General features: G+C 33.8%; 3 protein-coding genes and 1 long non-coding RNA gene across 6 annotated transcripts in view; 2 read left to right on the top strand and 2 right to left on the bottom strand.

The window, feature by feature from the left end:
* The window catches only part of LOC125653746 (uncharacterized), an 18,066-nt gene extending 14,073 nt beyond the window's left edge, over window positions 1–3,993 (top strand). The window contains exon 4 of the long non-coding RNA XR_007362055.2: window positions 3,799–3,993. This is a non-coding gene — a long non-coding RNA (uncharacterized LOC125653746). The remainder of the gene's footprint in view (window positions 1–3,798) is intronic.
* LOC125653741 (cilia- and flagella-associated protein 100-like) overlaps window positions 1–10,265 on the bottom strand; it is a 16,076-nt gene extending 5,811 nt beyond the window's left edge. For 2 of the 3 annotated variants that reach the window (XM_056143241.1, XM_048883329.2), the window contains exons 1-12: window positions 10,134–10,265; window positions 9,866–9,952; window positions 7,205–7,279; window positions 6,808–6,902; window positions 6,244–6,424; window positions 4,660–4,727; window positions 3,920–4,083; window positions 2,707–2,863; window positions 2,234–2,424; window positions 1,938–1,986; window positions 1,221–1,372; window positions 100–198 (exon numbers count right to left, since the gene is read on the bottom strand). In XM_056143241.1, coding sequence (XP_055999216.1) covers window positions 100–198; window positions 1,221–1,372; window positions 1,938–1,986; window positions 2,234–2,424; window positions 2,707–2,863; window positions 3,920–4,083; window positions 4,660–4,727; window positions 6,244–6,424; window positions 6,808–6,902; window positions 7,205–7,279; window positions 9,866–9,932 — 1,298 coding nt within the window. In that variant the 5' untranslated portion in view covers window positions 9,933–9,952; window positions 10,134–10,265. Of the gene's footprint in view, window positions 1–99; window positions 199–1,220; window positions 1,373–1,937; window positions 1,987–2,233; window positions 2,425–2,706; window positions 2,864–3,374; window positions 3,532–3,919; window positions 4,084–4,659; window positions 4,728–6,243; window positions 6,425–6,807; window positions 6,903–7,204; window positions 7,280–9,865; window positions 9,953–10,133 lie in introns of all 3 variants that reach the window. The other variant, XM_056143242.1, reaches the window with a different exon arrangement.
* LOC125653742 (ribonuclease P protein subunit p30-like) lies at window positions 10,199–21,495 on the top strand. Its single transcript, XM_048883331.2, has 11 exons — window positions 10,199–10,339; window positions 10,492–10,583; window positions 13,509–13,574; window positions 13,704–13,778; window positions 15,485–15,550; window positions 16,208–16,294; window positions 17,377–17,493; window positions 17,821–17,850; window positions 18,004–18,041; window positions 18,770–18,849; window positions 21,002–21,495. The coding sequence occupies exons 1-11, from the start codon at window positions 10,264–10,266 to the stop codon at window positions 21,145–21,147; spliced, it is 873 nt and encodes a 290-aa protein (XP_048739288.2). The 5' UTR covers window positions 10,199–10,263; the 3' UTR covers window positions 21,148–21,495.
* On the bottom strand, window positions 21,487–26,896 carry LOC125653743 (short-chain collagen C4-like). The gene is made up of 3 exons (XM_048883333.2): window positions 26,574–26,896; window positions 26,345–26,413; window positions 21,487–22,044 (listed from the first exon to the last, which is right to left on the bottom strand). Exons 1-3 carry the CDS (start codon window positions 26,851–26,853, stop codon window positions 21,578–21,580), a joined length of 816 nt encoding a protein of 271 aa, XP_048739290.2. The 5' UTR covers window positions 26,854–26,896; the 3' UTR covers window positions 21,487–21,577.

The following is a 26,896-nucleotide window of genomic DNA, read 5'->3' as shown; positions in this document are numbered from 1 at the left end:
AGATAATGGCTATCATCACAATTTGTAAAGATATCAAAGGCAAAAATATTGGAAATATACAAGTGAAGTGCGTCTTTAAACCATTAACAAAATTTTTACCTCGCTTTAGTTTTTAAATCTGCTGCCTTTATTTCTTCGCGGGATATCTGTGAATTTAATTTGTCTATTTGTTCTTTCAATATTGAAGTTTCCTTTTCCCTGAAAAAAAAAATATCAGCCATTAATAATTATCATGAAATATCAGCCATTAATAATTATCATGAAATATTAGCCATCAATAATTATCATGAAATATTAGCCATCAATAATTATTATCATGAAATATTAGCCATCAATAATTATCATGAAATATTAGCCATCAATAATTATCATGAAATATCAGCCATTAATAATTATCATGAAATATCAGCCATTAATAATTATCATGAAATACATTGGTAAATTAATGTGAAGAAAATCAAACTGCTGGGTTTGATTTTTATCTTTTTTAAAGGGGCATGGACACGATTTGAGCTGAAATTTTATTTTTATTTTTTACAATGAATAACTAAAGTATTTCTAATGGTCAACCAAAATATGAATATCGGTTGTTTTGTTATAAGTGAGATACAGCTTCTGTGATTCTTTGTTATGTAAAGAAGGCTCGTGCCATATTTTTGTTTACATTAGACTGTTTAATAGAAAAAAGCATGTTTAAAACAAAATGAGATGTGCCAAACACTAGAAACTATTCAGTTGTGTTAAGAATACACTTATAAACTGAAAAAAATCTGTGTTAAATGAAACTTTTACTAGTATGTAAACAAAAACGTGGCACAAACCCTAGTTACATAACAAGGACTTGTGACCTCTGTATCTCCCATGTACCTTGACTACCGATATTCATATTTTTGCTGATCATTAGTAATACCTTAGTTAAACATTCTAAACATTAAAAATCCAAAAATAAAATTTAAAAATTTTTCAGCTCAAATCGTGTCCATGTCCCTTTAAAATCTTGAAATGCTCTTCTTAGAGAACGAAATTATTATTTAAAAGGGTCAAATCATATTTAGTCTAGATTGCTTATGTACAAAGGATACCAGTTTTATTTCATACTTTGGGAACACCCTTCACTACTCTGATGTGAGGGATGATACTTACAAAGTTTCAAATTAGATTTCTAACATGATGTAGAGCAATTTACAATATTTAATTTGTTTTTTGTTGGTATCACTAACATTTTAACTTTTGTTTGTTTAATTGTTTGTTTCATTTCTTCTAATGCCTCCTCTGTTTCTTGGCTGTTCTGAATGAGAGATAAATTCTGTTCCTCTAAATCGGCAAAAATGTCCAGGAGTTCTTGGGGCTGTGCAAAGAATAATTCCAGATCCTGAAATAAAACACTGAAATTTACTTTACAGGTTTACACTTTAAATAATAAAATTCTGTTTGAATAAATTCTGTGTATCTAAAAAAAAAAGCTAGAGCAGTACATTTTGTAGAAACCTCTTCATGTAAAGTAATATAGTAGGTACCTGTGGATTAAATAATCATTGTTACCATTACTCTTTTTTAAATCTGTAAATGTTGTAACACGTCAATTACATGTATCATTCATTATGTTTTTTTCTTCTACGTAATTTTCCCACCGTAAAATGGCTGAAATATTGCCAAAACGGCGTAAAACCCCAATCAATCTATGTTATTTTCAATATAAAATTAAAGAAATACAATGTAATTTGTATAAAAAAGAACTGTTTATCACATGCCACATTCACTTGGCCTTGACCATTGACAACCTTGAAATGACCCTGGAGTGTCTGGTATACATGTAGCAGGTGATGTACGCTTTGCTGTAAGTTACGCATGCATTCAATACTTTCAGTTCATAATGGTATTGCCTCTCTGTAACAGAGTGGTGCTTGATCTCATGGCCGTGAAATAATAAGACTAACCTCATCACTCTCGTCATCCTCCTCTTCCCCGAGGTCTGCTTCCTCTATTCTGAAAGTAAAGTTACAAATAATACACAGTATATTCACATTTAAAACACTAAAGTGCCCATTTCATTTTCTATATGTTTTTTTTTTTAATGCATTTCTGTGCACAATCAGATATAATATAAATCTATATCTTAGCATGGGTTTTATCAGACAGCTTTGAAAGTAGGAAAAAATTGCTGACTTCCCTCGATCTTGTCTAACTTTGAATTAACTTGTAATTAATCTATGTGCTTTGTTCTTGTCGTTACTTTTTGGCAGGGGCCCCAGTTTTGGCTGGGGGTGCAGGGGTGGGTTTGGGTGCTGCTTTCTTTTTGGCTTTAAAGTCCTTTGGGTCTGCCTCTAGAAGACTCTTTTTATACGCAATCATCTCCTGCTCTTTGGCTTTTTTCTTCTCGTCCCGTCTTTTCCTTTTTTGTCTCTCTTTCTTATCGCGCCAGTCCTGTTTGGATTTAAACTCCCATTACAAAGAACATATACAGGTTTATACAGTCATACTATCTTATATTTGCTAGTATTCATATCATGATGTTTTACTTGAAATGCCATTCAATGATTTGAAATCAAAATCCTTCAACAAGCAAGGATTTCTAAATAAAAAAAATAAGGAAAATGTACACTATTGAATTACATGTACATGTATACACACTATGGGACTAGTGCTTTTACACAGTTATGGTACATCCTGTAAAGAATATAAGCAGTGCCACCTGAACCCACAAACCTGAGGTGTGAGATTGTCCAAGAATTTTCTGTACATTTGGTATTCTTTCAATGTGTCTTCATATTTAGAAATTTCGGATTTAATTGCCATCATTGCTGCATTCACTTTCTTGATTTCTGCCACTTTTTCTAGTTTAGCTTTTGTTTCATTCTCAGCCCTGTTAAAAGCCGCATCAAAATATACCATGATAAATGATTTCAAATATAACATTCATATCAAGCAATAATCTTTTGTGAAGCACAGGGCTAAGCCCGTTTGTGCCCAAACTCTGTGATACCATAAATATAACAGGAACTAAGCCCATATGGTGTGAAGCAGTCAATTTCATGCTTTTTTGTCTCTTCTTTTAGGAGGTGGGGTTCATTTTACATGCATAAAAATACGTTTAATTATTTCTGACATTTAAATCACTTTTTTTTTGACAGACATGTAACCACCACTGGCCTTACTGGGCTTAGGTCGGATAATGTACACTTTGAAACATTTTTCTGACTGACTCTACTGTACAACAAGATGACACGTCTTACACGTATATCATATATCAGTATGCATTAGATATTGTCCAGACCTTTCAGGTGCCACAATAATACACTAAATTCCAACACGTGCACTACATTCACACGATTTCTACGCTCATCCCCCTTCCAAAGCTTCAGATGTAAACCAACCTTGGGAGTGAGCCTATCCAAGAACTTCCTGTACATTTCATACTCTCTCAACATGTCTTCATATTTTGTGATTTCTGATCGAACAGTCATTATGACACTCGAGATCTGTTTTATCTCTACTACTTTCTCGGATTTCTCCCGAGTCTCCTTCTCACTACTAGATTCAAAATAATAAATTTCATATTTTCCTTTGAAAGTTTACTAATTACAACACGTGAATTTAAAGGATATAAATTACTTTTATGAGAAATTCCCCTACTACAAACACATTTGGATGGTTCAATACTAACATTAAAATGCAATTACTCAAATCATAGACAAAATGATAGAAATAGGAATATATATGTTTTGCAATAAATGTTTTAATTTCAACAAATCCCTATCAATTTAAATGTTGTTATATATTTTTTTTTCATGCATACAGAAAGGAGGATTTTACTATAAATCTGCCTCTAAAGCAGATGTCGCAGAATGACAGAGATCTGACAGAATGACATAGATCTGACAGAATGACATATATGGATAATGTTTAAAGAAATACTTACTCCCTGACCGCCTCATTGGACCCGTGGTCATTCTCTTTGAGGAATTCATCAAACATGGCAGCATCTTCCTGGAGGTAAAGTTCTGCTAGATCTAGCTTCTTTTCCTCCGCCTGGGAGATTTCTTCCAGCTTGCTCATTTCATTCCTTTTAACACCGAGCGAGTACTGACAAAAAATTTAAATTGTTACTACATGTGGCAGGCACTCGCATACACTGCATGCCAGATCAATAAAATGAGGAGCTGAACCTGATTGAGGGGATATTAGTAGGGCTGAAACGATGAACATAAATATCAATACTGTTCAATATAAACGCTCGATTCAATGTTTGATTCATTGCCTCGATTTTTGGTTTGATACGTTTCTTACAATCTGGTTCAGTATCAGACTCGGCCTGTACTTATATCATAATGAACTGAATGAGGGACAAAATAGTGTTGAATAACGTTCAGACTGTTGTTTGCCTTGAGTCTGACAAAAATAATAATGAATTTTATCAGTTTAAACTACAGAGCCAACAGGCATCTTACCGTTTGGCAGTTTGGAAATATCTTGCTTTTAAAATTATGATTTTGAATCTTGGTAATTAAATTTTTCTTCAATTCTATTATTGGTTTCTTCTGTAAATTGTAATGTATTGAAAGCATTGAATCGAATCATAAGTATTGCAATATGTATCGTATCATGAAGGGGACGTGTGTTATTTAAGCCCTAGATATTACAGCAAACAGTTTTACATACTTGGACTAAAAACATTTCCCTCTTCTTGGCTATGTATTCTGCTAGAGATTCCTTTTCCACGTGTCGATCTGTTTAAAATAAAGGATGGGCTGATAAGTAAAACTTTGTAATTACATGTGTATATGTGATTTTAAAATGATCTTGCTACCCTTTTCAGTTTAGCCATCAGGCAACTATTTCTAGACTTTTATTGAAGCATTACAATGAATGACAAAAACAAAACAATCAAGAACAACAAAATTCATTAATAATTGAGAAAAAAGTGTGTAATCAGCAAAGAAAAATACTAATAAATGAGGTTTTGTCATAAAGAAATATGAGAGCCCCACCATTCACCATTCAAAAATTATGAGCAAGGTTAAAGTTTTGGACAGAATTACAGACAAATAAAAACAATATCCCCCATCTCCAATCTTCAAACTTGGGGGCACAAAATACTTAATTCTAATCTATGAAAAGGAATCTATTATAGTCAGAGCTCCAGATAAGGTGCGTATCAGTGTAAATACTAATTAAATTCTACCAAATACACATTTAAGTTGAAAATCATGCGTATAATTACGCATTAGCGAATGTAAAGACGCTCACACTCCCAAAGTAATGCGTATTAATTAGTCCACGTATTTGTGATACATGTAGTATGATATAGATATGAATTATCTATTCATATGAATTGAGGTTAGCCCAGGGCTTGATCATACATGATATTTAGCGCTATGAAATACGTTTTGATGACAATCACAATTTTGAAAAATTGGAAGAGTTAACTCAAAACACTACTGCATAGGCCTACTTGTTATACTTTCTTTCTTAAAGAGTTATTGTGCGGTCGAAAGTACAGGGAAAAAAACTTGTATTGTCAATCGTGGACGAATGATATGCAGAATTGAATCATAATCATGTGACTGAGTGTCTGACATATTCAAATTTAATGCATCAATCATAAATACATGTAACGAATTCCCAATGACAATGAATAGTGTTAATAAAAAGAACTACAAAGGATTTTCCTTGTAAATAGCTGGAGCGGCAATTTAGTATCAACTTTCAGTTAAAGTTCAATGGAAGAAGTATCGTTTATCTGGTGACATCTTCTGTGCAAAAGAGCAAAGATAATCAGTAAATTAACAAAATATACACTTTTGAATTTTTCTGAAAACCAAAATACTCATTGATTTGAAAATCAGGGGATAAATACTCTTTGTGGTATAAAAAATATCTGCATGGAGCTCTGTTCTAGTCCTTTCAACAGTGCTTTAAAATAACAATTTACTCAATATAGAAAGTTGAGGTAAGGATCAGGGCATCCAAAGTGTGACTTTTTAATTATTCAGTGAAAGGAAAAACCAGCATGTACATGATACAAGTGGAGTCTATTCCTATAACAAAGTAAAAATAAATCCCCAATAACATTTTTTACATAATTCAACATTGCTTATATTGAACTTTGGGTATAATGAATAATTCAGGTTGGTCCCCTAGATTTCATTATATCTAGAGTAGACTATATATTGTTTGTATACATTAAATAGGCAAGCAAGATTTGTATTTCCAACATTTTCAAATATTCGAAGCTGGTCTCACCTCGTGTAACTGCGATGGTGTGTTCCGGATCGTCCTTCACGGCGATAGCTTTGTCTGAGTCCTCTATGTCCCTCTCTTCATCTGAGTCTGCTGGTTTGATCATCGATGCTGTGCGGAAGTTTACTTTTGATGCGTATGTTGTTTTTTCATGAACCCTCAGTTTCCGTTGTTTTTCCCTCTCCTTTTAAGTCAAGAAAGCACAATTTTATTTCAGATGTAATGCAAAATTTTATAATTGCTTTAGAATCTTCGAATTCTTTTATATTCCAATATTTAAAAATGATTTGTACATGAAAGTTTGAAAAATAAGTATGTCATGATATTGTATGACATCACAGATTTTTAAAAACAATTATGCAGTAAATTGATTCAAAGAGTTAAATCTTGTGGATAGAAGTAATTACTTAAACAAACCATATCATTATTGAGAGATATATTGAATTGGTAATTGGATTATAGTTTATAATTACAATTCATAAACTTGAAAACATTTTATACCCATGCAACCATAATAAAATGGTAGTTGTTTTTATTGATCAGGAATGTTTTTTAAAAAGTTCTTACAAGTTTTTTCCTCTGTCTTTCTTTATCTCTAAGAACAAATATGTCACTGTCTGCAGGCATCTTGAATGGATTTCCTTGAGGAACATTTAGCTCATCTACAACAAGTGTAAAAACAACTTAAATCATAGTTACAACAAATCAAATATTACTGTTGTGGGTTACAGAAAAGTTTGAACATTATCATTATCATCATAAATAGTATCAGCATTATCTATAGACTTCATTATAACGATACACAATTTTGAATTCCATATCTTTAGTGCCAGGGCCAGTCTATACTTTAAGTGAAATTATTTTAACTGTTATTAAAACATTGGTAATATGATATTCAATTTCATGTATCTTAAAGATTTCAAGCTTGAAAAGTTTGATAAATTATAAAGTTAATCATAAACACCTGACAATACAGAAGATACGGATTTGGCAGAATTAGGGAAGGTAACTCTTCCTGACTGTCGCGATCCATCTTGTCCTATGAAGTAAAGTAAGATGATAATAAATGACAATTTACATGTATCAATTTCAATGCCTGAAAATGTAATCAAATTTACTTTCTGCTGTAAGGAAAATGATCAAACATCATTTACAAACCAAGTTCATTAAAAAAATATGAAAAGAAAACACAGAAATCCTGAAATTCTCCCCGTAAAGCTTTAGCGCTTTCATTACATCTTCAGAAGCTTTACAAAAATGTATCCATAGCAGCTAGTGTATGTAATGAAAGTGCTAAAGCTTTACATATATATATATATATATATATATATATATATGAGAAAGGAGAAAACCTTTTGGCTGGACTGGGAATTGAACCCAGGACCCCTACATTACTCGTCAGGTGCTCTAACCACTGAGCTATATATATCCAGGCCGATATCCACAGTCCATATAGCCCTAACTATTACATTCCTCCCTCCTTAATTAGTCTTCCCCATACAAAGACACACTCAACTCCGGTTCTTTTTGCCCCTGGCAGGACAACCTGCAATGCAGGGGTGATCAATGACACCAAATTTAGTATGGGAGAGAGGATAAAATCTGTAGCTGGACCAGAAATTGAACCCGAGGGCGAAGACAAATTGAGGAGGGAGGAATGTAATAGTTAGGGCTATACAGACTGTGGATCATCGGCCTGGATAACTCAGTGGTTAGAGCACCTGACTAGTAATGCAGGGGTCCCAGGTTCGATTCCAGGTCCATCCAAAGATTATCTCTTCTCTCCTATATACTACATTTGATGCCGTTGACCACCCTTGCACTAAAAGGATGTCCTGCCAGGGGCAACAAAAAACTGGGTTGTGTGTGTCTTCGAGGGCGAAGACAAGTTAAGGAGGGAGGAACGTAGTAATAAGGGCTATACAGACCATGGATATCAGCCTGGATAGCTAAGTGGTTAGAGCACCTGACTAGTATAATCTCAACGAGATTCGTCGAGGCTGGATATTTGGACTGACACCTCTTAGGCGTCAGTCCAAATATCCAGCCTCGATGAATCTCGCTGAGATTACTGACTAGTAATGCAGGGGTCTCGGGTTCGATTCCCAGTCCAGCCAAAAATTTTCTCCTCTTTTCTATATACATGTACATTTGTACATCTAAAACAATTACATCAATGCCAGATCAGAACTGGCTTACATCACCATACACAAAATTACCACATAGACCTGACTATATCAAGTTTACTCCAATTTATCAAAAACAGTAGGTGGAAACCTTCATTAACTCATATAACGAATAACTCGGTGATTTTTTGGGGGCCAAAATGCCACCGATATTCGGCTGTTTCCCTTCACTAAAATTAGCTATTTTTTCCCAATTATATATATAAGTTTTTCCCAATTTCAAATCTAGGGAAATTAGGCCATTGAAAAAAAAGTTACTGTATATTGCTGACAAGGAGTAAATACGTTTTTTCCTTCAGTTTTATTCTCCAAACCACTGCACATGCAAAAGGTTTTGTAAACAATATGTAAAACAATAGAGGCATCCATATAAGCAGATATGCAGCGAAGTATATAGTTTCCAGATGCACATTAAGCCATATTGTTGACAATTTAGTTTGACCGCCATTATATGTAGGGTCAGGCTAATAACAGGAAGTAGCCAACAGGAAAGGGTTTTACTAAAATCCGAAAAATACAAACAGGAGAGACATTCTGGAAACTTGATTATCAATATAATATTTACAAGATTATGGGTACAAATGCTGGTGAATTAATAATTTATTATTTTGTTTATGAAATTAGACAATAAGTATTTCTTAGAAAAAGTAAATAATATTTATACAAGGACGGTGTGACTTCCAATATATATTTAATGTTAAATAATGATTTATTTTATGATTTAAAATCGGATCTGAAATAAACCTAAAAAAAAATGTTATTTGATTATTTTATGCATCTTTAATTGACTATGAATGATTTTTCCCAATTTGAGGAAAATGTTGCTAATTTTTCCCAATTCAAAAGGAAGGGTGGTAGGTTGAAAAAAAATAAAATAAAAATCACTGATAACGTGCAATCCAATGTGAAAATTCAGTAAAAATAATAAGCCATGTTGAAAATAAAGTGTTGAAATGTATATTACTTAAACTATATATGCCATGATAGTACCTTATGTGGAATATCAAGAGAAATCATTTTTCAAAATTTATTGGGTCATAGGGTCTATATAATTTCTGTGGAAACGAGGGGGTTATTTATATTCCGTCTTTCCTATCAAGACCGAATATAAACAACCCCCTCGTTTCCACAGAAATCAGGGTCTACATATCTTTATTAAATGTGTATACATGCAATCACTATGCATGTATTGTTGTATATGTAACTAGATGTAAAACTCGCCACTTTTACAAATGCCATATTAAAAGTTCCCTCAATAGTTCTTGCATTCTGTGCCATTGGTGATTCAAAGGAAATTTTAATTTTAACAGAATTGTACATTTCATCTATTTTTATATAGGTCCTTGGTATAATGTGATTGTAAGGGAAAACATGACAATATAAAATTTCCAACGGAAAAAAAAACACGACTCTTTGACAAGAAAAGTATGAAAACTTACTAGATTTCTTTCCAGAAGCCTCAGAGTTGGGAGAAACTAGGTTAGATCTGCTCGGTGAATCTGCCATGTTTTAATGTGAGCAGTTATCTGCAATATAAAGTTCGAGGAAATTCGAAATGTCAATACTGTCAACAACGTTATTTTTCAATGATAAAATCTATATTTTCGTTGCAAAATCAGTATTCTTGCACATGACAAAAATGTAACACAATAAAGCTTAAATACTTAACTAGAATGAGGCAAAGTACGACAAAAACACTATTCTTACTTGCTGAGAACTGTAACAAGTTTCCCTCTTAGGCCCCACTGTTTACAATATCCGTGGTAACATTCAGAGCGCCTCCTACTTCCGTTAGAAGAGTTGAACTAAAATTAGTCGAGCCCGCGCCCGCAAGATAATGTCGTATGCTGATTTAAGTGTTGTAAATTGCGACAGGAAAGTATTACTAGAAAAGATTGGATTAGCGGTAAAACGTAGGTGCATCTGCATTTTCCTTCCATTACTTTGAATTGTATATATTTCACATTTAAGATGAAAATACATGAGGTTGTCTCAAGAAATTTCCCACGTGAATTCAGTTATGGTACATCGAGCCCGATAAGAATTTATTTTTGATGTATTTTAGTTGGATATGAAGTTATTGCAATAGACATTGTTCATACTCCTATGAAAAATGTTACAAAGAAAAAGAAAAAGCAGAAGGAATCCAGTTCACAGGTTGGTATCGGGTAATCAGGGTATGTTTTAACTTTTAGTCATCCCCCGTTTCTTCTGATGACGTATGTAATTGTACTTTATTTACATCCGTGGTGCAAGTAAACCCATATGCACATTTAGGGTAAAAACAATCGTTGACTAGTTTTGTAATTCCTCAGAAGTGTAGAAGCGATGGGAAAAAATCACAACCTCTACGAAATAGGTCTTCTTGCACCTTCAGTTTTCCTAGGCATATACATGTATGATGTAGCATATATATCCTTTGAACTTTATGAGATGTTTCATGAAAGTTTTGGACCGAACCATTATTAGTTCATCTGAGGTTTCAGCTCAATTATTATTAAATTATCTGATCACTTTTTGTCTGGCATCTGTCTATCCCGATGAACTTCTTCTCCAGAACATTGAGGGCCAATTTCAACTAAACTTGGTTGAAGGCAGTGTTTTTTCTACATTTTTTACAAGGGTCCTGTAGCTTTAGAATTGGGAAAAATTATCGACACGTTAGTCAAATTGGGAAAAATCTATTTTATCGTAAATAAGTTTTAAAATCATATCAAACATTATATTATCTTTATTTTACACATCTTATTTTCTTTAACGTTCTAATATTTTCAACTATTCTATCCAAATCATCATTCCAATTAACTCTTTGTTAAGTCTTATGTATATAATTCACATCGAATGTTTATTTTTTTCAGATACGTTTTCCTTTCATAATTTTATTATTGGGAAAAATGCAAGCCAAGTTGGGAAAAATTGACAATTTTTAGGAGGGAAAAGGGCCAAAATTCGGACCCAAAATGGGCCTTAAAAAATCACTGGAAGGGGATTGAATTTTTTTCAAATGAAGGGTCACAACCTTTTCAAAGGGGTGATTATGGTGGCATCTTTCAAAAATCTTCTCCAGAATCATTGGACCAGAAAAGACAAAATTTATGTGTAAGCTTCCTTAGTGGAGATTCAAATTTTTTTCAAATCAAGACCCCAGGGGTAGGATGGGGCCACAATAGGGGATCAAACTTTTACATGGGAATGATATAGGAAATATCTTTAAAAATCTTCTTGTCAAGAACAGCAGGGCCATGATTAGTCATATTGATATTGGAACATTCCTATGTAAGTTTGTTTTGATATTGGAACATTCCTATGTAAGTTTGTTTTGATATTGGAACATTCCTATGTAAGTTTGTTTTGATATTGGAACATTCCTATGTAAGTTTGTTTTGATATTGGAACATTCCTATGTAAGAGTGTTTTGATTCAAGTTTTGTATGATACTGTAAGGCCAACGACAAAAATTGTTGAGTTTCCGCTAACGTTCCAGAAAAAAATAGGGTAGGTAGGTAGGAAATAAATTATTTTTTTTTTTTTAATTTTATTTTTTCAAAGTATAAGAAAACATTGTAAACTCTAACAAGTTCAATGATCTATTGAATGTTATACTTTCAGTATAAAATTTTGCTTAAATTGCATTGCAAGTAAACTTTCAATCTTAGCATTTCACCTGTTATTGGCCGAGCATTATTTCCAGATGTTTTAGAAGAAACAATATTTTTCAATGAAACATATAGCATAAAACACAAATTAAAGTTAACTCCTTTATGCCCCTATGCTATACAAGTACCAGCTATATTGTTTCTACATTTAGATTGGTTGTCATGGGAATACTACTATTGGATATGTTTAACAGGAAAATAATATGATGATTTTGAAAAAAAATATTAAAAAATCACCAAAATATCAACATCATTAACATATTTTAAGTTTATTAATTCATTTCTGAATGTACATGTACTTTCACAATCAAAATGGAACAAGGGTAGGAAGACAGTCTGGGCAGATCCCACTTATCCTAATGGGATCCAACTCTCTTCCAGCTAACACTTTTTACCGGACATAAATTTTTATTTAAAAAAAAAGTCTGCACATTTCCCCCCCATAGGAGTTGGCAATTTTAACAAAAGAAAGTCTTCTATGGAAACATGACACTTGGCAAAGTCTTTCGGCCGTCTGTTAACTTCAATTGTCAAAGCACCGTTGCATGAGGCAAGCATGAAGGTACAGTACTAGGTCAACCATCATGCCATGCTGTTAGTTACAAACATTATCAATGTTGTTTAAACGCTTGACACAATACCATGCAATTTTGTACATCGTTAAAGCGTTTGAATGACTTCATCTCAATGTCTAACTAAAAAGAAAACCAAAAACCGAGAATATATTTTTTCCGGAAAAATGACGAATTTTTTTTTCAAATTAGCGGAAAAAATTTCTAGGGTCAGGGCTATAATTTAGGGTCGGTAGGGTTAGCGGAAACACAACATATTTTATCAGTGGCCTAAGTGGTTTTAATTTCGCGGTGCTTAGAGTTCGCGGCTTTTCATATTGGTCTAATTGCGGTGATTTTATTTTCGTGGAATTCAATTCAATTCGGATTACTGGTAACTGTTTAAACATATTGTGTCACAAAATGATTGCGGTTGTTTTAATGATTTCGCGGAAAAATTCCCAACCACAAACATAGCGAAATTAAAACCACCACAATCATTTCCCCATTTACAGTATGTGATGATTTATTTATCATGGTGGGTAAAACTCTTCTGAAGAACAGCAGGGCTAAGGTGTCTCAGGTGAGCATTGGTACAATTTACCTGTTCATCGTTAGCAATGAGGTGCTTATGAGGCACTCTATGTAGCAGGGTGAAGATACACTTATCATGTCTTATTTGCCAAACTGTACCCTGAACAGTTCAGAAGGTGCAAAATAGTGAATTATACTGGTGATTGACCCACCCCCACCCAAATAGTTTATGACACTATTAACCATGCAAGTCTGGGAACAAAAAAATCTTCATTACTGATTTGTAGTAAGTAATTGTCTCAGTATGTTGCACTAACTGTTTTATTTATGTTTATCTATAGTCTACTGATGGAATGGTGAAAGCCTGTTCATTAAAACTTACTGAAGAAGAATTGAAAAATCTCCAAGTAAGCAAAATGGCATGTCTTGCATATAATAATATACATGTATTATGATATATTAAGCAGGTTATGATTGTTAGATACCATGTGATAGTACAGGACTTTTATTTTGTGTTTTTTTTTTTTTAATGTTAGGTTGACAGTAAACGCATTAAGATTCTGAGCAGAGTGACTCTGAATGTGACAGACAGTGAGCAGTTGCAACATTTGGTATGAAAAATTTAGTTTTTAGTCAATTATAAATTTATATTTAAACACCATGTTCATACAGGTTATAAAAAATCAATTAATCATAGAACTCTTACAGCCAAAGAAAAAAATGTTGTCTTTCCATTTTGCAGACTGACCCAATTTTAGACTCGAGACTAATTTTTGTCACCTTTTTATGCAGTTTGCTAGTGTACAGATTTGTACTACAATTTCTGCCCATATATTACGTGACTTGTAATTTATCTGATGCTTTGCCTGAATAAACATAATGATAATTATAATTCAATTTGCAATTAACTGTAAATGTAAGGTAGGATTTAAACCAGTATAAATCTACCTACCATATTTACTGACCAAGAGTTTTTTAGTCTACTACTTTTCTGTAAAAGTTAGACCCAATAATGTAGCCCTCTCCAATTTTGTTCCCTCTTCCGAAAATGTCATAATAAAAAAAAATTGGGAGAGGGCTACAATATTGCAACTATGTAAAAGTGTAACAGAGATGGTAGCTTCTGCTGAGGATTGAACTTTGGACACTTGGCATGTCACAGTCAGTCCAGTGCTTCATCAATCAAATTTAATCACTAGCCAGAGCTGTTGGGAAGGCCTTTTCTCTAACACTACCATATTGTCCCCCTCCAGAGAGAGAGAAAGAAAGAAAGAAAGAGATGTCCTAACATTTCTAAAGTACAGTGGGGACAATCACTCACCCACCAGAGTGTATCTTGAATCCCAACTTGGGCGCTAAATGTAACAGAGACGGTATATGTATCTGCTGGGGATCAAATTCAGGACCTCAGACTGGACAGTCTAGTGCTCTGCTTATCAAGCTTAAGGGTTAGCCCACTAGTGAGAGTTGGTAGGAAGGCCATAACTCTAATGCTAACACAAAACTTTGGATTATTTATTTCACGACCTTGGTATTTTCGGCGATATGTACTATGTACCAAGAAAAATGTCCTTTCTTTACTTAACAGTTTTCATATCAAAATGAATGGATGTGAATGATATTCAGTGCACAGAAATACATTTACTTATGAATGGAAAGGATGTTTTAAAAAAGTGGAAAATATTTGGTTTACTACTCATAAGTGTATGCATTATGTGAGTTAGCTGCAGTAACGTAGCCCTCTCTGATAGGGTAGAAATGATTCCCCTAAATATCGATAATGTGTAATATAAACACTCGATTCAATGTTCGATTAATTGCTTCAATCTTCGGTTTGATACATTTTTAAGACTTGGGTTTGGTAATATACACTGGGCTTATTATTTTTACATGCATGAGGTACAAAATGATGTCCGATAACAGTCAGACTGTAGTTAGCCTCGAATCTGACAAAATCAATTATGAATGTAATCAGTTTAGAATACATTACCAACAGGCATCTTACCATTCGCTGCTTTGGAAACAGTTTGCTTTTAAAATTTTTGTAATTAAATTTTTCTTTGAAGTTAGTTTTGGTTTCCTCTGTAAAATATATCATATTGAAAATATTGAATCGTGGCAAAAACTATTGCAATACGTATCATATCGTGAAGGAGGTGTATCATTTCAGCCCTACTCCCGGACTTAGTACAAGTACACATTCTATAAACAACTCGGTGTTTGAATAGTTTACATGTTTTAAGATGTACATGTAGCACCGAATAATAGCAGAATTGTGTGAATCTGTTTTGATGCTATGTTTTCACTGCATCCTTAGATGTTGCCAGAGATCCAGGAATTTGACATTGTTGCTGTTCGACCGACGTCTTCTGAAATATTTGTTGTGAGTAGTGATTTTTCTTATCCTTCTAATCAGAGAATATACAGGTTTATTTGGCATTGAAAGTACCCTATAGAATTTAATTAAGGAGGGTGGGTGGTGAATAAAAGTTACAATCCTTATCTTTTGAATTACTAGAAATGCTTTTTATAAACGCATATCAACCCACCCTTAGTAAGTTTATTACATGAACATATTGTGTGTATGTGAGTGAGTGTATATTGTCTGTTAGTCTATCAATTGAAATAACTTTTATAATAAAAAAAAACATGGACATATTTAAATTATATGTGTTAAAATATGATGCATTACTGGTATATAGTTGAAAAAAGTCTGAAATGTGCATAGTAAATCCTTGATTAATCTGGAAATTGATTAAAATGTTGTTGAGTGTGAATTATGGTTCAAAATTCAGATAAAATATATTCAGGGACATTTTGAAAATCAAAATGGCATAAGCAGTGGTTTGAGAATGTGTCTGACAAGAATAGGAAGTTGCAAAGATATGAGCAGATCACAGTTTTAAAAGAAATGTAGTATTGACTAATTTTGTTAAAATTTAGGCAGGCATGCATATCATTATAACATAAGAGTTCTAGTTTTTACAACTCTGCTTCTAATCAGATTGAATTGTCTCTAATGACTCATTTCCTGCTTCAGAAAGCCGCAAAGTATACCAACCTTGATATAATACAGCTGGAAATGGAGAAAAGTATAAAAATAATAACACCAGGAGGACTAAGCGAGGTTAGAAAACAATGTACCAGGTTACCAGATAATGTAGTGTTACTAGGTTACCAAATAATGTAGTGTTACCAGGTTACCAGATAATTCAGTGTTACTAGGTTACCAGATAATTCAGTGTTACTAGGTTACCAGATAATTCAGTGTTACTAGGTTACCAGATTATTCAGTGTTACCAGGTTACCAAATAATTCAGTGTTACCAGGTTACCAAATAATGTAGTGTTACTAGGTTACCAGATAATGCAGTGTTACTAGGTTACCAAATAATGTAGTGTTACTAAGTTACCAAATAATGTGTTACTAGGTTACCAAATAATGTGTTACTAGGTTACCAAATAATGCAGTGTTACTAGGTTACCAAATAATGTAATCACAATCTAATTAAAGTTAGGTCTTTGATCAGATCACGTTTATCACTACACAAAGTGGTGGTGCATGAGCGGATCAAAAGATCTAATTTGAATTAGATTGACGCAATGTTACTAAATGATCTAATTATTCATGAATAATGCTGGAACTGATGTTTTTCCTCTATGAGTGTATCAGCAATGGATGTATCATAATTTTTGGTATTATTTCGTCCAACAATGAATTAGTCTCATGGTTACTTGTTGTCCTTGAAGACTAATTGTGTAGTGTCATAGAGAAATCTGAGAATATAGTCAGTGTTTGGAGTTTTCATATAAAATGTACTGGATCATTCAGTTCTATTGTAAACCAACCTTTATTTGTACACGAGAAATACAAAATTCTGCAATATATGTCTGTGTTTGCCCAACTCTCTATTATGTATTGCTTATAGGAGTTATGAGATTGATCACTGTTCGTTATCTTCACCTTTCGTGCAACCTTTCTCTAATTCTGAAATCGTGATAGTGAACCAGTGAATCTATGTGGACACAATATACTTTTTGTCTTTTATGCACAGGATGGCTTATTCATCAATACAGTGTAATAAAAATTACAGTGATAAATATATTTTTTTTACAATTGATACATCATCAGTAATCAGTCATGTTACATCTACACTTCTTGTACAGTCATACATTCAATTCTGTGATTGGAAATGTTTAATGTTACTAGGGCATGCAGAAAGGGATTCATTTTGAAATTCAGTACAGTCCCGCCATTAGAGACAGTTCTGTTAAAAGATATCTCATCTCCAACTCCCAGCTCCTTGCCAGTTTTAGTAAATCTAAGGTATGTAGATGGGTCATCAAAACATTCGTTCCTTTCTCTCTTTCTGTCTTTCTCTCTGTGTCTTTCTCTCTGTGTCTTTCTCTCTGTCCTTCTCTCTCTATGTACGTCTTTCTCTCTGTCTTTTTCTGTGTCTCTCTCTCTCTGTCTTTCTCTCTGTCTTTCTCTGTGTCTCTCTCTCTCTCTGTCTTTCTCTCTCTCTGTCTTTCTCTCTCTGTCTTTCTCTCTCTGTGTCTTTCTCTCTCTGTCTTTCTCTGTGTCTTTCTCTATGTCTTTCTCTCTCTCATTTTATAGATGAGACAGTAGACATTTACAATTCTTTAATTGCAGAACATCATAATTTCCAGTGGATCAGAAAGGGTAAGGAGAATGTGGACTTTAATACAAAATAATGTCGGCTTTTTGTATTGAAAAGACAATATTCATTTGAGTTGTACCTGTATTTACGTCTGGAAATTACAAATATTGCAGTAAATTTATGATATTTTTACTGGTGTGTGTTTTGTTTGACAGGCAATAGAACAGCGTGGACCACATGATGTAGCAAATCTGTATCCTTCAGAACCTTTGATAAGAATGGTTAGGAGTCATTGCCTATAAACATTTTTATATACCCCATTTTATACCTCTTTGAATCACTCTTTGGCAAATAATTCTCCCTACAATAACTGAAATTGAAAATATGCCAATACTATAGTGAAATTTAATTACAAAGTTTGTTTGATATTTTCTTGAAATTTTATTAAAGGCATAAAGTAATTTCTATTTATTTCATACAATATAAAAGCAAGTTGGGTCAATTTACATATCATTAACTATGATGGAGCAGTTTATAAAAGAGCATACAATTTTACCATGTTTATATTATATAAAATGAATAGAAATTACATTCATTCCTTATAATTCAATTAGTAAAATGCATTTGAGGTAATTTGACAAATAATTCTAAAGAAAATATGGATTTTCTATGACATGGAGCAATATTGCTGTAGCAACTAAATGGAAACTGGAGCTAAATGTACTGTGATGTACCATTCACTTGAACATTTATATAGTGTGAACTTGAAGTTAACTGTCTGTTAAACTTAATTAACTTTTGTGCAACTGGCTCCGGGATGTTAATGTTGATAAAAGTCAAATTAGCCACTCAGATTGTGTTTTACAAGTGAAATTAAATTATTAACCAATGAAAAGTGATTTTACGAATTAAGATTTTTGTGAACAGTTTGCTGTGTATGATCTGATCCTCTTGACTTTAATGTTCCTGAGCTCTATGTAGAGGCCTTCTGTTCGGACTCAATGAAGCACAAGCCAAGAATGCCGTCACCAGGAGTTGTCGGAGTGTGTTGCTTCATGCAGGTAGGATTGGGTTATCTTTCCTAGTACATGTATATGCTGAAATCAGCTCGTGTCATTGTGCATGGATAATGTGAGCACTCTTATCATTTCTGTTCTCAGACCATCACAGTTTATTTGCTTTGAAAAAGAGCAAAAATTTAAACAATCAAAATTTGGAAATGTTTTAGTTTATCATATCAGGTAGAAATGTTTTTTATTTGGGGGGGGGGGGGGGGTGCATCTACACGTATTCATGGACTTTGTTAATGTATTAGTGATGTATTAGTGATGTATTAGTGATGTATTAGTGATGTATTAGTGATGTATTAGTCATGTATTAGTCATGTATTAGTGATGTATTAGTGATGTATTAGTGATGTATTAGTGATGTATTAGTGATGTATTAGTGATGTATTAGTGATGTATTAGTGATGTATTAGTGATGTATTAGTGATGTATTAGTGATGTATTAGTGATGTATTAGTGATGTATTAGTGATGTATTAGTGATGTATTAGTGATGTATTAGTGATGTATTAGTGATGTATTAGTGATGTATTAGTCATGTATTAGTCATGTATTAGTGATGTATTAGTGATGTATTAGTGATGTATTAGTGATGTATTAGTGATGTATTAGTGATGTATTAGTGATGTATTAGTGATGTATTAGTGATGTATTAGTGATGTATTAGTGATGTATTAGTGATGTATTAGTGATGTATTAGTGATGTATTAGTGATGTATTAGTGATGTATTAGTGATGTATTAGTGATGTATTAGTGATGTATTAGTGATGTATTAGTGATGTATTAGTGATGTATTAGTGATGTATTAGTGATGTATTAGTGATGTATTAGTGATGTATTAGTGATGTATTAGTGATGTATTAGTGATGTATTAGTGATGTATTAGTGATGTATTAGTGATGTATTAGTGATGTATTAGTGATGTATTAGTGATGTATTAGTGATGTATTAGTGATGTATTAGTGATGTATTAGTGATGTATTAGTGATGTATTGTTGATGTATTGTTGATGTATTAGTGATGTATTAGTGATGTATTAGTGATGTATTAGTGATGTATTAGTGATGTATTAGTGATGTATTAGTGATGTATTAGTGATGTATTAGTGATGTATTAGTGATGTATTAGTGATGTATTAGTGATGTATTAGTGATGTATTAGTGATGTATTAGTGATGTATTAGTGATGTATTAGTGATGTATTAGTGATGTATTAGTGATGTATTAGTGATGTATTAGTGATGTATTAGTGATGTATTAGTGATGTATTAGTGATGTATTAGTGATGTATTAGTGATGTATTAATGGGAATATAGAACAGTTAAGAAGTAAACTTCATTTTTCAAAATACATGAGTACATGAACTGTGATGCTTTACGCCAGCATACTTCATGATACTATTGGAATATTCCCAGCCGTTAAAATACATGAGTACATGAACTGTGATGCTTTACGCCAGCATACTTCATGATACTATTGGAATATTCCCAGCTGTTAAAATACAGTACGTGGCCATATTAAAGTATGTTCCCAAAGAAAATCTCCACTATATATTTCATACAAAATCATATATTTTCGAACAATTTTTTTGAACTCATTTCTTGATCAATTTTGATGAAATAAAAAGCACTGATCTCAGAAGTATTCACAGTATCATCTAATGATTTCAGAATAATTATATGATAATCTATTGTAAAGATATGACAATTTTAATATGAAGTTAAATTTGAGAGTACTTAGTATAAGGAATAAAATGTTATCTCTCTGCGGTATTTCATCGTAACATTTTGTTCTAAAATATGAGTTACTTCTGTTATTTCTAAACAAAATGGTGTTTATTTCATCCAAATAGAGGGAGAATTGGCTCCGAGGGAAGATTTTGAAAGTATATGGTTTTGTATGAAATATATAGTGGAAATTTTCTTTGGGAACTTACTTATGGCCAAGTACTGTAGTTTAACTACATGTATTTTTATCAATATTCATACGCACATTGTTTACATTCATGAGGAAATGGCTGTCCTTACAAATGGTAAAGATATCAAAGGAAAAAACATTGGAAATGTAAATATTTGGTCGTAAAAATGATTTATAATTGTATTTATTCAAAGAACATGAGGATGGTTTTTAATTTTATTTTCATGCAGAGGAGAGAAGAGCCTTAAAAGCTGCAGTAGCCCTGTCATCAGGTGACCTACCAGACGACCAGAAGTGGGTCAAGGACAAATTGAGTGAGATTCATTCTGAAGAGAGTACAGAAGGATCCTCTCCAAAGAAGAGAAAAGTGGAATGACCATCAGAATTTCACGTAGTGATGAGAAAAGTGGAATGACCATCAGAATTTCACGTAGTGAAGAGAAAAGTGGAATGACCATCAGAATTTCACGTAGTGATGAGAAAAGTGGAATGACCATCAGAATTTCACGTAGTGATGAGAAAAGTGGAATGACCATCAGAATTTCACGTAGTGATGAGAAAAGTGGAATGATGAAATGAGTAATTTGGCAACATTTGTTCAGCAGTTAAAGTTACATTGAATGATCAGATACAAAATATATTCAGATGCATAAAATATCAAGCACCCTGGAGGGGTATAGGTGTAGAGTTTAAAATGATAAAATATCAAAACACATGAAAGTGAGGAGTTTTATTATTGGCAAGCTTTGTTAATCACACATTTCTGGGTTTTTTTACCCAGACAATACAAGTATTGACTTTGCAGATTATTGCGAACATACAACGCACGTGATCGGTTTATGGTCGATATATGGTGGACATTTCAAGCTTCCACATTTGGCTTCCACACCGTAAAATAGATATCCATTGTCATTTCTTCCTCCTCCCATCAGCAGTTCAGCCCCTTCATCGACACACGTATAAAATCCCCTTGATCTGTCTTTTTTGATCTTTGACGATGCTAGATACCCGTGGTATTCCTCCATCCAGCCGGGTAGACATCTATTCCGCCCTGGAATCATGATGATATGCTTTCGTGTTTTTAGTTGGCAGACGGCGCAAGGAACATCTTTATCATCATAGTTTGATCCCCAGAAATCCGTTTCATACTCGGCACCGTACAGTTGTCCATATTCAGAAGCAGTGGATCGATTTCCCCACAAAACGTCGAATGTTAAGCATAACGGATTAGCGGCCCCTCCCTTTAACGTGTACAATGTTCCTCCTGCTTGACCTAAATAAATAATTATCCCTTAGTGCTGAAAATACATTCAAAGCTAGGGCACGAGGTGTTATGCTTACAAAAATATTACTATGGCAGATGCTTTGAATTTGAAATGAAAATGTACATGTTGAGTTGCTTGTCTTGTGTGTATATAATGTACAGAGGATTTGGTAAAAGGGTTAGTCCTAAACGCCAGAATTGAATAATGAGATATAGATAAGAGTAAATATCTCCACTAATATATACTGGGTTTTTTTAATTCGGTAAAAAGAATCACCATTTTTAGAACAAAGGCTATCAGAATGTATTCGTATAAAGCTGCAGTAGTGAATACGACGGAATATCTCTATAAAGCTTGCCAGAATGAGAGAGGTATCATTTTTAAAAAGGGTTTATCAAATAGATATAATCCATTTTACAGATTAATTTATGCCTTATTTCACCTTGAACAGGATGGTTTATTAAAATATTTTTTAAAAAGTTAAATACATGTAAACTTTCTCTTCCTAAAAATTACGGCATTTTTTTCTTTAAAAATCATTTTATCAAGGGCGGTACTTAATTAAATACCAAAACCTATTACATATTTTCTGTTAGCCCTTGCCCCATAGATGTGTATTCGTTTACGGAATAAAATACATTACAAGGATTATTTATAAGAGATATCTGTCATTGCTCAATGCATCAACGCATTTTTTTCTTGCGACCTCTTTGCATTCCGGTACGCTTTATATATATTTCCCATCATGCACTGCTGTAACTTTGTATATGCTGATAGCCTTTGCTCTAGAAATGGTACATCTTTTTAAGAATTATTGTAGAACAGTGTAGATGTTGACTCTTCATATACAATATGTAATTAGGACACAGAAACCCTCCTTTTAGAATTCTTTGACTATCGTCAATCACATCATAAACTCCTTGATTAACAGCTATAGTATAATTTAGTTTAACATCTAAAATTCATTAATTACCTGTGATGTAATCAACAAATATTATAATTTGCTTAGATTTCTCGTGTCAAAGATCACGCTCCATGCACTGAACATTGTTGCTGTGTTGTTTCACATCCCATTCAGGAATTAATTTTTCACTGGTGTAGAGACACCATCAGTATTTGGAGAAGTATCACAAAGAAGATGGGTGACTTTATTGAGCCGAGAACTTGCAGAAGGACAAATATCAAAGTTAAAATTGAAACTCTCCGCAAAAAGAAAAATTTGCATTATAGTTAAAACAATCAATCCATAGTTTCCAAAAACGTTTTTTAGCTCACCTGAGCTGAAAGCTCAAGTGAGTTTTTCTGATCGCCTGTAGTCCATCGTCTGTATGTCTGTCCGTCTGTAGACTTTTTACATTTTCGACTTCTTCTTCAGAACCACTGGGCCAATTTCAACCAAACTTGGCCAAAAGCATCCTTAGGTAAAGGGCTTTCAAGTTTGTTCAAATAAAGGGCCATGTCCCTTTCAAAGGGGGATAATCACAAAAATGCAAAAATAGGGTGGGGTTATTTAAAAATCTTCTCAAGAACCACTGAGCCAGAAAAGCTGATATTCACATGAAAGCTTCTTGAAATAGTGCAGATTCAATTTTGTTCAAATCATGGCTCCTGGGAGTTAGATGGGGCCACAATAGGGGATCAAAGTTTTAGGAAAAATCTTTAAAAATCTTCTCAAAAACCACTGAGCCAGAAAAGCTGATATTTTCATGAAAGCTTCCTGACTTAATGCAGATTCAGGTTTGTTAAAATTATGCCCCCAGGGATATGATGGGGCCACAATAGGGGATCAAAGTTTTACATACAATTATATAGGGAAAATCTTTAGAAATCTTCTTCTCAAGAACCACTGAGCCAGAAAAGCTGATACTTACATGAAAGCTTTCTGACAGTGCAGATTTACATTTGTTTAAATTATGGCCCCAGGAGGTAGGATGGGACCATAAGGGGGATCAAAGATTTACATAGAAATATAGGGAAAATCCTCTTAAGAACCTATGAGCTAGAAGAGCTGAGCTTTACATGAAAGCTTACTGACACAGTGCTGATTCAGGTTTGTTCAAATCATGTCCCCTGGGGTTAGGTTGGAGCCACAATAGGGGATCAAAGTTTTACCTAGAAATATATAGGAAAAATCTTTTTCTCAAGAACCAATGAGCTAGAAGAGCTGATATTTACATGAAAGCTTCCTGACATAGTGCAGATTCAAGTTTGTTCAAAGTATGGTAAGGTTGGGGTCACAATAGGGGATGAAAGTTTTACATACAAATATATAGGTAAAAAAACCTTTAAAATCTTCTTCTCAAGAACCATTGGGCGAAAGAAGTTGACATTTACATGAAAGCTTTCTGACTTAGTGCAGATTCAAGTTTGTAACAAGAGTACCGCAAATGGTACAATATACGCCTGTCGTACAGTGAGCCTTTGACTAAATATCAGGGCAATATCTGTATCCGTAATGAAAAAAATGCCTGGAAAACTGTCTGACTTATTTGTAGTCCAAAAGTAGGTCAAGGATGGACCAATCCAGCTGAAATGCAAACTGAACTTGTATCCCTCTGAGAGGAAGTCTTTGATTAAATATCAGAGCAATATTTTTCCATAATGAAAGAAAAGCTCGGAAACCGTTTGACCTAATTTTTTCCAAAAAGTAGGCCAAGGATGGACCAATCCCACTGAAATGTAAACTGAACTTGTATTCCTCCAAGAGGAAGCCTCTGACTAGATATCAGGGCAATATCTGTATTTGCAATGAAAAAAGCCCTGAAAACTGTTTGGCCTATTTTTCCCAAAAAGTAGGTCAAGGCTGAAATGCAAATTTGATCTTGTATTCCTCCGAGAGGAAGCCTATGACTAAATATCAGTGCAATATCTGTATCCGTAATGAAAAAAAGCCCGGAAAACTTTGACCTATTTACAGCTTAAAAGTAGGTCATGGATGGACCAATCCAGCTGAAATGTAAACTGAACTTGTATTCCTTCAAGAGGAAGCCTCCGACTAAATTTCAGGGCAATATCTGTATCCACAATGGGAAAAAAGCCTGGAAAACTATTAGACCTACTTTTAGTCCTAATGTAGGTCACGGACGGACGGACCAATCCATCTCAGCTGAAATGCAAACTGAACTTGTATTTCTCTGAAAGGAAGCTTATGTGTAAATTTCAGCGCAATATCTGTAACGAAAAAAGTCCGGAAAACAGTTTGACCTACTTATAGCCCTAAAGTAGGTTAACGATGAACCAATCCAGCTGTAATGCATACTCACTCTTACAATTATTGAGGGAGATATTGTGATCAAATTTTAAAGTTGTACATGCATCCGTTACGGAAAAAAAGTCCGGAAAACATTACCCGGGACGGCCGGAAAGACGCACGGACAGCGCCATAACATAATACGTCTAATGACAGGCATATAAAAATCATGGTCTTCAGGGGTAGGTTGGGGCTACAATAGGGACTAAGGTTTTTACATGCAAATATATATGGGAAGTCTTCAGATATTGACCAAGGTGACTCAGGTGAGTGATGTGGCCCATGGGCCTTTTGTTCGATGTGCCCATTTCAAAGGAACATTGAAAAAATCCTATTCAAATTCACGTATACGCGAAAAACGCACAAACTAACAGTAAATTCGACTTTTCCTAGCAGATTTTCACAGAGTGGGCCAAGTCTCCTTTGTGAACTGAGTGAAATATGTTTGTACATGTTCAGGTGTAAAATGTTTTGTAAATGAAAGTATGGAGACTTGACCCACTCTATGAAAAAAAAAAACTTACTTCTTGTGTATAACTTTTGTCGTATTATCGAGAAATTTTCTATGTCCATGTGGGGTACCTTTATGCATCTTATTTTTGACCGTTCCTGAGCGCCGTACATAGATCTACCGGTAAACACGTGGTACTTCACTTACAGCTTGTGACGTCACAATACGAGTGAAAACTCCGACGGGACTTAAAACAAAGATATACACAAAGAAGTGAAGTCACTAAAGTAATGGTCCTATATAACATAATTTATTGTGTGTAGGAGATTGTTGAAGAATACTTCAGACAGTCTCCTAAAACTTGATATAAATAAAGATTTTCCATATCGGGTCGGAAGGGAAAAACCACGCGATTCGGACTTTCGATTATAAAGCACAGATATTTCGGGAAAAGGGTGACTACAATTCAATATAAATGATGACCATCTAAAACTGCACAATATGCAATTATTTTAAGAAGTTACTCATGAATATGAAATTTATCCGGATCGAGATCGGGATATATTCCCAACCTTCTTAATCCACATTAATTAGTTCATTCTCTTACCAGAATAAATTAACTTTGACTCCTTGTTGCAGGATTTTCTACCCCATCTCACGTATGTTGGATTTCCCTCTGAAAATGTAAATGTTGTTATTTTAGAATTGCAGAGTTATTGCCATTTTATCTATGATTTTGCTACTAAGTGATAAGTTGCAGTTTTACGCTGTTTTGACAATATTTCGATTCTCTAAAGCTAAGACGTTTAACAGTACTACTGATTTATAATACTTACTGGGTCCTGCTTCAGTAGTCAGGTTAGGAGTAACCACTTCGAGTACACCGTCATTTCTCTTCCATTCTTCAACCTCTTTCACCAAACTCTTCAGCGTCTTTTCCAGCAACATTCTGATTAAGGTTTCTTGGTTAAGTAACTGTCGGACTGCATCCAGTTCCTGTCTAATATCAGAGTACTTACAGTGCGCTTGTGTGACGCTGCTGATATTAGACGATTCTCCAATAATGGCGGGAAAACGCGCCAATATAACAAAGACTGCAAATACAGGAGTAGTCATGATGCCCGGCGTTCGAGAGTTTGAAAAAAATATAAAATGACAT

The sequence above is a fragment of the Ostrea edulis genome, chromosome 7, assembly GCF_947568905.1.
Source record: "Ostrea edulis chromosome 7, xbOstEdul1.1, whole genome shotgun sequence".
NCBI lineage: Eukaryota > Metazoa > Mollusca > Bivalvia > Ostreida > Ostreidae > Ostrea > Ostrea edulis.
This window is presented reverse-complemented; position numbering and strand designations above follow the sequence as displayed.